At 41.1% G+C, this 12,226-nt stretch overlaps 1 protein-coding gene across 1 annotated transcript; it reads left to right on the forward strand.

Annotated features, from left to right (window-relative positions):
- The first annotated feature begins 211 nt into the window (after positions 1–211).
- FAM105A (family with sequence similarity 105, member A) lies at positions 212–7,523 on the forward strand. Its single transcript, XM_009869341.1, has 7 exons — positions 212–366; positions 475–506; positions 619–710; positions 2,143–2,292; positions 2,886–3,014; positions 5,753–6,025; positions 7,185–7,523. Exons 1-7 carry the CDS (start codon positions 260–262, stop codon positions 7,362–7,364), a joined length of 963 nt encoding a protein of 320 aa, XP_009867643.1. The 5' UTR covers positions 212–259; the 3' UTR covers positions 7,365–7,523.
- The last annotated feature ends 4,703 nt before the right edge of the window (positions 7,524–12,226 follow it).

The following is a 12,226-nucleotide window of genomic DNA, read 5'->3' on the forward strand; positions in this document are numbered from 1 at the left end:
AGGTATATATATCTATATATATTTATATATAGATATATATATAAAGTATGTAAAAAAATACTGACCTGTTACATTTAATGTTTTTTGTTTCATTTGGGGTGGTATCATACTTGGATATTTTTTCTTTTTGTAAGAAAGCAAATACAAACAAGTATTGCAAAACAGTAACAAGATTTTTTTCCTCTCTCTTTTTATCCCTGTTCTAGGAAGGCATGAGGTGCAGTCCTGGACATCAGCCACCAAGCAATCCTTGTGTCTTATGTGGCAAAAAGTGAAAGTGCAGCTAACGCTAAGCATGTCTTTCCTCGTTGCTGTTTTTTGGTATTGCAGAAGGCTATACAGCTTTTTGGCCCAGCTGCTGAAAAGGTAGGTTTTTCTTACGAAGACTTTAATCTTCCCTGCTGTTGCTTATTTCAGTAAATACTGACCTTTGACAACTTCTCTTTGACACCTGTTTTATCATTTGGATTTCAGGTGGAGCAACTACCTTCAGAGAAAACTCATAAGTAATCTTCCTGTTGTTATTCCATGTTCATTAACACCTCCCCTGCCCCTGCAACTACCCTTTAGATGCAGAACAGCAAAACGTAACTAATCTGTGAATTAATCTTGATTTAGGGAATCTCAGTGTCCTGACAGAAGTTGATCTACTTGGTTACAGTGTGAGAGAATGGAAAGGAGAAACAAAGCAGGCCAAACACATGAGAGAGGTAAGAGTTAAATTTTAATCTCTGGTCAGGCTAAACAGCAAGATAAGGGAGTTATGAGAAAAAAAAAAGCTGGAGTTCGGTCCAAATGATGAATAGAGTAAGGATCCAACTTTGCCACATCAAGTGCAGGAACACAGCAATGCCCAAAGTGCTCAGAACAATGCACAAAAAGGCCAAAAGTCACTTGGAGGAACAAGTAACAAAAGATAGCAAAACCTTTAATAAACTTGCAAACACGCACTGGATAACAAGCCTTTCGTAAAATCCATGAGTCTTCTAGATGATCAGAGCTAAAAACGAGACTCTTATTTTGCGCAGCAAGCGGATGGCTAGTTATATTGGGTAGAAGTTATCACAGTAAGGAGCACGTTTTAGGATGAGGTCTCATGACCAATCAACAAACCTGCTTGCCATCCCAAGAGGGTCAGTCCCTTGCTTGTCTTGTCTGTCCCTTTTTCTCACCGTATTCTAGCTAAGCAGCCTCTCTCCCTCTTTAGTGCTGACTCTTACATCTTGTGCTGGATGTGGTTCACCAAGCTGGTGAGCTAATACAGCAAGTCATCCTGAAGGAACCTTCTCGGAGCCACCCAAGGTTGCTGAAGTAGCAGGAAGATCCCCCAGCAAGATGAATTCAGGAGGCTTGCTATCACAGCTAATGGAAAGTCAGACTAGAGGAGCCTGTGCAGCTGAGAAGGGGTGTTAGCGTGGGGTGAGGAAGCAACTGAGATGAAAGAGGACAAGAGACCAAGACCATCATCCTGGCCCCTTCAGAAAGCAAACCATAAGACTGATGCAGCAGCCCGTGGAAGTGCAGAGTCCTCTTTCTCATTTTCTGCCAGTCTCTTGCTCTGAGTTGTCTCAACACGGGCTCAGATGAGAGGCAGAGGTAATGCAGAGGGAATACAGGGAGCATATAGCTGGAAGAAGGGCCGTCAGCTGCAGCACAGGGCTGCCAGGTCTGCCCAGCCTTAGGTTGCTGTTGCACGATGGATTCAGGTCAGTGTAAGGAGGTGTTTTTGCCAAAAAGGAGTTTTCTCCAGATGCCTGTGCCTGCACTTTTGCTGCTCCATTCCATATGTCAGCACAAATTGTGAAGTGGTCGAGGTTAAAACTATTACAGCAAAGGAGTCTTTGCTGACCTGCTCTAATTTGGTTGACCTTGTGAATGTTTACACTAGCAACAGTGCAGAGACTGGAGCAAGTTGCTGGGATTGGAGACAGGACAGAATCACTCTTAAGAGGCAGTGCCAGTTTAAGGTGTTTACAAAAACCATGGTGTTGGAACATTTTTGTGTATATAAAACTTAAAAATATACTTTCTCATTCCCCTAGCTCTTTCTTATGAGTAGTTTGGAATTGGACTCTAATCAACATGGGTTTTGTCCAAGATTTAAAAATTTTATTGCCAGGTTTTTTTTTGGTCTTTTTCTAGGCATATGAAGAATTATTTCGGAGCTGTCATATAAAATACCTGCGACAAGTCAGAAGGGACAACTATTGTGCACTAAGAGCGGTGCTTTTTCAGATATTCAGCCAAGGCATTCCTTTTCCATCATGGATGAAGGAGAGAGATATATTGAAGGTAAAATTCATTTCCTAAATGATCATGATTCAAGTAATTTTGCACTGCAGAAGGAAGCTTTGTTCAATGTGAAAACTGGCATGTCTGCTATGGAAGTAGAGGAGAATCATTATCAGAATTTAAAGAGGAGTTTTTCAAACTATACTTAATTGGGAGCTGCCGAGTGTGTTGCTGGAGCAGTAGGAATGCTGCCTGGGGCTCCAGGAGCAATGGCAAGGACATGGGGAGCTGTGGCTGCTGCCTGTGGGGCCATGTGTGCGAACTGGAAGGTGCTTGTAATCCTAAATACCTCACTGAATTCGGACGTATCCAGTTTTCCCAAAGTGTGGGTTATATGTTTTGCCTAGATCATATTTTCTTCTTTTCTGTTTGGCTCTGTTTAAAGAGTTTCCTAAGGACTTGGCACTCAAATGGAGCCTCCTTCTTAATATTTGGGTTGTTCTGAGGCCCACTTATTTTTGTTCTTTGAACTGTACAACCAGAGGATAGAACTACGTTGTAAATTAAAATACTAAAATGTGTGTGGACAAGTTTATATAACTTTATCTTTGATTTCTTTTTTGTGCTTTTTTTTTTTTTTCCCCTCACCCCAGCTCCCTGAAAAGCTTTTGTATTCTCAAGGTTGCAACTGGATTCAGCAATACAGTTTTGGGCCAGAAAGATACACAGGTCCCAATGCCTTCAGTAAATTGCGCAAATGCATGGAGACGTTAAAGACAAATGTGAGTATCTGGGAAATGGTTGGGAGGAATAAAAGCACTGAGAAATGGGTTGAGGCAGAGCTAGGAAACTACCCCTGGATAGACGTTTCTAGGGCAGTTGGCCTCCCTTCCACCTCCCAAGAGCTGAGATGTCGGGAAGGCCATCACCTCTCCTGCAGAGGAGTCCAGCTTTTGGGGATTTACTAAGCTGTGTACTCGGAGTACTGCAAGCTGGGGAAGCCATCCTCCTGACAGCTGTTACTGCGTGGCCAGTTGCCCTTGCCATCAAGTGGTTCCTGCAGTATCTCGTTTTGATTAAGAATAACAATGTGCTGCATGAGATCCTCCTGGATTCCTTCCCCAAATGGGAGGAAACAAACAAACAGGGCATTTTCTTCTCAACTTATTGCTTTTCCTGTGCTCCCATCTCCATGAAATGTTTTATTTATTCAGTTCTGCTGTAATTTCTCCCTTTATAAATCCAAGCAGTTGATTACAAAGACCTGTTAGCCTCACTGCCTGCTCTGCTCAGCATGGCCAGATTGCCTGCACTCCCAACCAAGAAGTATAACTCTCATTTATGTATTTAAAACTTGAGGTGTTTTAGCAGCCCCAAAGCCTTCTGAAGCAGAGATACAAAATCAGCCTGACAAGACCTTGCGCTTTCTTTGAGCCTCTCCGGGGTTTCTGCACGTCTGCACTTGTGTGAGCTCTGAGCTGTTCCTATTTGCTTTGCCATAAGCTGTCCGAACTAGACAACCACCCTCTCCTCCCCATCTTGCTTTTTGTGGTCTCCTGGGTCACAGCCATCAAATGGATACTGGCATTTGCTCGACTCCAGGATTTTGGCCAGTTAGGTTGAAATGCTTCTCTGAAGGCATCTGTTACCAGATACACCAGACCTTAACCTGTCATTTTAAATTCTACAGTACACCATGGTTCTAGGTTGTCTTACCACAGCCACAACAGCTTATTTTACTGATACAGATTTAAGCTAGTTACTTTTATGTAGCCCTGCATATATGAGACACAAGTCTAGTTTTAAATGCTATTATCAGTGATAATAATTGTTCAAGAAAAAACAATGAACCTCAGACAGACTTATTTAGCTCTATTAAGCATTAGCAATGAAAAGAGGGAATTAAAATAGAGACCTGGTCCTATTTCCTTGCCTGCACCCTTCCTGTGCCACAGAGACAGCTGCCTGTCTTCTTGAGACATGGTCAGTGGTTCTTGTGCGCAGTTACCTTTTCCTTCTGATCGCTCTTTGCATTTGCCAATGTTGAGTTGCTTGGCTTTTGTTTTTAACTCATTGTATTTAAGCTGATATTACTTCCTTAGCACAAAGCATTTAAGCTGGGTATTTGTACAGAAAAACATTCGAAGTCAGCACAGTGAACAAAACTGTACAATTAACAAATTGCTGCGGAGCAGCTGTATGATGCGTTGTGCTGTTATTGGCATGAGGCAGGAGCTCCCAACTTCATTTTATTTTTATAAAGATGCTGTTTGGCCAATTAGATGAATTTTTGCCTCTTTTCGCTAACAGGGCTCTCCGCTGCCTTTCGCAGCTCCATTGTCACCTGGTGAGCTGCTGCCTGCTGATGCTGTTGTGTCTGGGCTGTGTTGGTTAATAGCCTATTAACTTAGGCTTTTCACTGAGGTAGTTGAGGTTCTGTAGCAAAGGCATGTTAGTAGTTCACCGCTTGATCTTATTTTTAACCTGTAAAGAAAGGTTTCAGGAATGTATCGGTAGAAGGGGGGATCTGGTTTTAGTTTCAGTTCACAGTTGACGGTCACTTCAACGTATAAACGATAACAAGCACAGAATTAACCAAAGTTCATTGGAACAGTTATTGAGCATCATCCAGATGATTCTCTTTACCCACTGTGTTCAGGACTGGCTGCTTTAAGCTTTCTCATTTAGTGCTTGGCCCAACATTGTCTCCTGGATGGCCCATTTTCTGGATATGAGCACTGGCTTTTGAACCTTTAAAGCACCTGAGACCTGGCTTCTGATTCCTCTAGAGGAACCTTTTTAGCTCAGGAGCTCTCATTATCAGCTGTGAGCAGAACCAAGAAATTCCTACCCCATTCATGTCCCATGCTTGTCTTTGTCTTGTGCAGGCAACTTACCTTGACCTCTTGAAGCAGGACACACTCAAGACAAATACGTACCCTTCATAATACCATTCTGGCTCATCCAGTTTTTTGTATAGGTTCCTTTCTAAGTGACACGCTTCTGAGCTGGGTTCAGCATCTAAAGAATTCAAGCTAGGGCAACTTTAAAGTAAAGGGTGCTATAGAGGAAAATCACAGAGTTTTGGAAGCTTTAAGTTAAAAGCAAGAGTCATCACTTAATCTAACCTTTGTTTATGGCTTTGTCTGTGTGTGTGATGCACCCACATAGATTTCTTGTAGCTTTCTGAGGTTGTTTTGGTGATTATGGTGCTTTCAGACTCTTTACTGACAGTGATATCTGGATTTTCTACAGTGGTGTCTCTGCTTTCTCATAGACTGTCATTAGTATCCAGATGCTTGGAGCTGTCTGTAGCAAATAGGTCCAGCTGGATAAACAGAAACTGTAATGTCTAAGGCTTCAGATTTCACTGCATTGAAAAGAGCCACCTGCTTATTTGCACCACCAATTGGCTACAGTAATGGTGTGGTACAGACTGGCAATTGTTCCTGTTTTGGAATCTCTCATGTTAAATAGAATTCTTAATCATTTGATTAATATTCTTCTGTGTGCTTTCCAGTGGGCTGAAATAAGTGGTACTAAAGATCACGAAGAAAGAGGAAACATGTGTAATACACTTTTTTCTGATGAAAGCAAGGAGCACAAACTATACGAGGCTGTAAAATTCATCATGCTCTATGAAGTTGTCGAAGCCTATGAGCAGATAAAGAACAGGGAAGAACCCATACACAACCTTTTCAGCCTTCTCCTTGCTCGTGATTCTTCGTCTGACCCTTTGAGTTTCATGATGAATCATCTGAACTCCATAGGTGACTCTATTTGCCTAGACCAGGTAATGATATAAATGAAAAATACATCACAAAACTTACTCCCATCTCTGATACAATTAGGTGAATGTAACATACATCATCTGTGATAGCTGGCCCATTTTTTTTTTTCAGGATGTGAGGAAGTGGACTTGAGGATAGTAATTTATCTTCCAGGATAAAAACTGTAGTACAGTAAAATACCGTGGGCAGTTTTCTGGATGGACCAGAAATAAATGCTGCAAGCTATCAGTGAGACATAATTTAGAACAATGATACCTTTGGTATCTAAAATAATTTCAGATTATGCAGATTTCACCTGTTTTTTCGCTTTTCCTGTCCCACCATGCCAAACCCTCTATCGTCATTCTCTTTTTTTCCCCTCTCTTTGGTTCCCCTTAGATCTGATGTCTGTTAAGACTAGGTAACGAGAACTCCATTAACTGTTCACCTTTATATGTTAAGATTTATTTTTTTTTACAATTTTATATTTAGTGAGGAATTAAGTACTGACATCTAAGCTCCACACTGCCAGTCTGCAAATAGTTTCACTTTCCAAGGGGCGAAGTTATTTTTTTGTAATCAATTTCAGTTACTGAGTCAACTGTTACATGTTGCAGTCACCTTCAGGAGCAGTTTGATGATAACTGGACAAGTTCTGCTCTGACTATGCCCAAGGACATGAGCTTTTTCCAAAGCATTTTTCCAGATTCAGCAATCCTTTGCAAGAAGTGTCAATGAAGATGCCAGTTCTTCAGTTTCATATGCATGAAGTACAAGGAAAATTTTTTCCTTTTCTATTTCCTTCTTGTTGCAAGTGATCACAAGGTGGCAGGCTTCCCATTTTTCAAGGTGCATCTGTCTTTTAATAACTAGTCCCTTCTTGCTGCCCACTAAGCTGTGTGAGCTGGCTTTGGGAGCACGTTATGTATGGTGTCAGGTGGAAGAGGGATGTTTCCAAAGTGTCAAGCATTAACCAGAATATTCTCTCAATGCAAAAAGAGCAGTAAAAGGACTGTTGAAACATTGAGAATATCCTCACTTGCCTTACTCCACTTACAAAAAGACCCCTTTTATTCCTTGTCTACTCTTTTGAAGCTAGATGACTTGTCTTAACTTGGATTATCTTTGGTTTAGTTGTCTAAGTCTGGAAATAAATGTCTTACAGACTTCTTTCATCTTTAGGTTGAGCTGTTTCTTCTTGGATACTTACTTGAAGTAAAGATAAGAGTTTACAGACTGCATAGGTTTAATACTGAGGAATTTCAAGTAAACTATCCAGATGAATACCGAAGGGAATGGAATGAGATTTCTCTCCTGACCGAGGACGACCGCTACTATAACATCCCCCTTTTCCGAACGTGAAGGACTAGTGACTTTTTTCCTTTGTATAATATAGTGAGTGACCAGTTCCAGTGAATTAGGTTTCTAATCGTCAGCAGTAAGATATTGAGAATGCTCGTTAATGATTACAAAATGATTTATGCGTTTATTGTGTAAACATTTTGCTTTCCCATTGCAGCTCAATTCACCATCAGTCAGCCATAAAAACCATAAAATATATTGCTATAGTGTATGGGGGAAAAAATGTTATATTTGAGGGCTGTCAGACAAAAGAAGATTGGACTGCATGCCAAAGAAGGCAAAAGTAATGCTGGATTTTCCATTGTTAGCCTAAGCGTTTACTCTGACATCTCTGGATGGATTAAACTCAAATTCGTAAGGCAACTGCCTTTCCCTCCTCTGTCTCTAGCTGGGGAGGATGAATTGAAGAGGAAGCAACTCTTGGGGTTTATACTCCAAGGTATTAAACTTGCATTGCTTTGGGGCTACCTAGGATGAGAGGATGTAAACTGGGGCCTCCGTGTAGCTGCTTCCAATCCCATTTGGCTTCTCCTCTTGCTGGAACTGCTCCCTCCAGGGATGGGCAGAGCAAGCAGCTGCAGGGTGTACTGTTGTCAGACACGTGAAATTAAACTGTCTGCACTCAGCATAGGTATCTGAAGGTGAAGAAGTGTTATACGAGGGGGAAAAACACACAACACATACACGAGAATCCTGGGCCAGAGGAACAGAAGATCAACTTTATAACTGAGGGAAATACATGAGCTTTCTCAAAGCTGGAAAAGGGCAGTATTAATTAATAAGTAAGATGATGCCATAGAGTTAGACCCAGTAGCTGCCTATGGTTTTTGTCAACTTGTAAATCCTTTAGCGGCTGATTTCAATGTTACCTGCCAAGATTTCCTTTGTGATTGATCTGAGAAAGCTGTGTACAGAATACATTCACAAACACTGCATTTTCAGAAAACATTAATTTTTTATGCATTATGTGAATTCAGAAGTGTATATACATGTTTTATTCTCTGAGTATATATTAGTCTCATTGCATAAGATAGATATCTTCAGTTTAGACCTCAATGTTTGAAGAAGTCCATCCAGGACAACTAAATGAGACTCACCTTATTATGCGGAACATTTTCCCCAGTTCTGTTTTCTAAAAGAATCAATTGTGGTTTTATTATTTTAACAATAAAGGATCTTAATTTGGAGAAATATTAAAATTATGTAGGACATCTGGCAAAATATTTGTGAAAAGCTTACGATCCCATAGGCATCGTGTTGTGTTGAAGAAAGTGGGATTTATTAAGAAACAAAGCCTCTCATTTCCTTTATCCTAGACATATGGGGACAAGCAGGTTTGGTTTTTAATTCCTGCAGGAGAAAATACAAGCCAGTAACAAAAATGTGAACAGGGCCTGCAGGAGCTGAAGCAGTTGTATAAGGTAATGAAATGGTAATGCTTGGAGTGCACAGAGTGCTCAGTTCCTTTGTGTAAAGGAAAATTATTTTATCCTTTACGGTCCTTTTATTTCTATGTATATATATTTATAAACAGAAACACCTGAGCTCTCTATTGTAACAATTTTGTTTCCTGCAAGTTTTTCTGAGTTCAAAGTTTTGTTCAATAATGTGTAGCTTTTAATTAAGATGGTTTGATACAAATAATTATTTCATCTCATCAAAACCTGCATATCAAACGCTTTATTTATTAAAAGAAACTTTTTTCACTGAATTAAATAATTTGCCTATTTTATATTTGGTTCTGCTCTGCATGGGAAAATGTTACAATGCTTGAGAATAGGGTACTGCTGTCTATTTTGCATCAACAGGAATATTTACCGCTATCATAAACTTATCTGTATCTTATTCTTGTTTTGGTACAAGCAGACATACAAAGAAAAGGATATATTTTTATAGCGGGCTTTTCTTTTATGTTCTGCATATTATTTATGAATAAGAATACAAAAGCATTACAGCTAGAAGTGTTAATTGTCAAAATGTATGTTTTTGTAACCTTGAGCATATTAGTAGTGGGGGGAGGGTAATAAAGATCTAACACAGGCAGTGGAATTCGTCTCACCAATTTGGATGTTTGCATCTGAACTAGGTCACCTTGGGCTCTCTGCCGTGTTAGTGGAGAGCAGTGGCATGCAGCCAGTCAGGGGAGCGGGTCTTCTGCAAGGCTCTGGTTCTCCTTGCTGACTGTAGTGGGAGCTGGCAGTGATCAGCGTAAATGTCTGCTCTAGATGACCAAAGTTAGGTGAGATTAATTTTGTCCCAAGAACCCAGAAAGGACATGTTGGCTTATCAGATGTTGGAGGTGCTAGCTGAATCATGACAGGAACAAAAATGGATGTGAAGAAAAGAAACTTCAGGTGAAGATAACTGCAAGTCATAGAGATAAAAACGCAGAACATACTCTATGTAGGATCTTAAGAAACACTGAGAAAAGTTTGGAGCTGTACTGAGTTTTAATGAGATTCTCTGACCTTGGCCAGGGATGGAGCAGGCAGCCTTGCAGAAGCTTTTTTAGACATTGGTACGAATGTTTTCAAGGAAAAACACACACATCAGAAACAGGAGATGGTGCAGCTTGCTGGGCCAGGAGATAAATTGAGAAAATTTACCTCCCTGGGGCTTGGCTGAATTGCATCTCTTTTCATCAACCACAGAGCTTTGTGTCAGCCAGGACTAGTGGGTGAGGAAGATGGCTGGGGCCTTGCTGGGACCTGCAGCATAGGGTTGTGCATGCTGGTCAGTGCTGGTGGGAGGCGAAAATGGAAAACATGAAAGAAACAAGGTGCATCCAGGATACTTTGATCTTCCAGAATATACCAATTTTGCATAATTCAAAGGTTAATGCCTTGGGAAAGTATTTAACCAAAACATCTTTTTCAGTGAGGTGTCTGGCCATAGATCTCGTTATTGAATTGTGGAGCAGCTACTCTGAATGCATTTGTGCAAGTTTGTGTGCAGCAACTGCTGAAGTCTCTAGCATGTAGAGCAGCCAATAACACCTTCTGTCCTTTAAGCCATATTTTTCTGTTCAGCTGAATGCCTTCCCCATGCTGGTAATTTGCAGGATCGTGATAAACTGTATCTTACAATGTTGAAAATGATCAGCCTTTGTGTTCTTTCTACCTATCCAGTAGATGGAATCCAGGCACTGGAAAATGTAATTCAGTAAGCTTGGCTCTCCTGGCAATTCTTTGATTATCACACTTTCCCAGATGATAGTAGTGGGTTGGTCTCGGCCAACAGCCAAGAACCCAAAAAGCTGCTCGCTCGCCCTCCCCCACTCCAGTGGGATGGGGGAGAAAAGGGGAAGAACAGGATGAAGAAAGCTTTTGGGTTAAGATGAAGACAGGGGAATCACTTGCCACACACTGTCACAAGCAAAACAGCCTCAGCTTGGAGAATTTAACTTAATTTGTTGCCAAGTAGCATAAATATTAATTACTGATTTGAGTATTGGGGAACAAAGACAAACATTAAAAGACCTAGGGAAAACCCACCCCTCCTTCTTTCCCAGGCTCAGCTTCAGTCCAGACCTCTCTCCTCCCCCTTATCAGCACAGATCACACTCAGTCCCCTCAGTGAGGCAATGACCAGCCCAAGCAGGGTTCTGGTCACAACGTAGTGATTTCTCTCTGCCCTTCCAAATTTCTTACTCCTTTCCTAATCTTCAGTGTGAGTCCTTCACAGGCTGCAGTCCCCCCTCCCAAGGGTGTACCTGCTCCAGTGTTGGCTTGGGATCTGTAAGTTCTAAAACTCCTGGGAAGTTACATGTTAATTACCAATTTTATAAAAGTCTATTCAGCTCAATATAGATTCTTTCCATGCTACTGGAAGGAAAAAAAAGAAGTAAGTCTGTGTTTTGTTGTCTTCCTTCTTTGCTTCCTGAATGTCCTACGCACCTATATTTCTACAGAATATGAATTAGAATAGAGCAAAAGGGTCTGGAGGAAGGGGCTCACGAGGTAAGTTTAAAATCAATCCTGCATGGGAAAAAGGGTATTGGCAAGGTTTGTCTTGTCTTCCTTAATAACATCTTTAGGACTATGGCAGCACAGAAGAGGAGTAGTGATTTCTTGAGTTTTTGCACACCGTAACAGGAGATAACGAGTGTTAGAGAAGAGGTGGAGTGATTCTGGCCCTAGCACAGGAGACACATGGGAGCTCAAGTCATGAAAAAAAGCCAGGTTGGTAGCAGTCTAAGGAAGAATGTACAGAAGAGGCCTGGCTAGGAGAAGTGAGCAAGTTTATGGAGGAAAACCTAGCAAGGCCATGGATAGATTCTGTGTGTGAACTGCCAGTTCTGGAGATGGGAAAATTTTCCCGTGTAATGTCCAAAAAAGGTGTACTTGCAGCCCTTCTGCTGCCTAAAACATGACACGTGACTAGATCACACCTACCATAATTTAAGCTTCTGTCAGTCACCTTTTTGAAGAAGAGGACTTCACTGCTGTGAGTGTACTCCAGAAGTAGAGGTGTTTCTTGCTTTTCCTGTATTGATCACTTCACCTAAGGCTTCCTCTTGTTTGTGGGCTGAGTTCCCCCATTTGGCTGGTATTTACAGCACTTCTGTTGCTGCAGCAGCAAGGATGATACACCCAAGAAACACTTCTGCCACCTTCTCTTAAGGCTTTGAATGAGACATGAGTGAAACCACCTGCTCTTGTTTAACAGGCCATGAAAAACCCATCTAATTAGGAAGTATGGGTGATCAAATTGGACCACATATCTATCTTCAGGGTCACCAAAGGTCTATTCAGGGAAACGTTGCTGAACTATATTATCTAAGTGAGCAGAAAAGTGAGAGTCAAACTTCAGATCCTGAGCATACCCAACAAGGTGAATTGCAGTTGGTGTGAACATAATTC

Source organism: Apaloderma vittatum, unplaced genomic scaffold, assembly GCF_000703405.1.
Source record: "Apaloderma vittatum isolate BGI_N311 unplaced genomic scaffold, ASM70340v1 scaffold31375, whole genome shotgun sequence".
NCBI lineage: Eukaryota > Metazoa > Chordata > Aves > Trogoniformes > Trogonidae > Apaloderma > Apaloderma vittatum.

Coding starts and splice junctions, on each gene's coding strand:
- FAM105A (XM_009869341.1), top strand. CDS start 260: ATGTGGCAAAAAGTGAAAGTGCAGCTAACGCTAAGCATGTCTTTCCTC. Junction 2,293..2,885: donor AGGAGAGAGATATATTGAAG/GTAAAATTCATT, acceptor CCCTCACCCCAG/CTCCCTGAAAAGCTTTTGTA. Junction 6,026..7,184: donor ACTCTATTTGCCTAGACCAG/GTAATGATATAA, acceptor TTTCATCTTTAG/GTTGAGCTGTTTCTTCTTGG.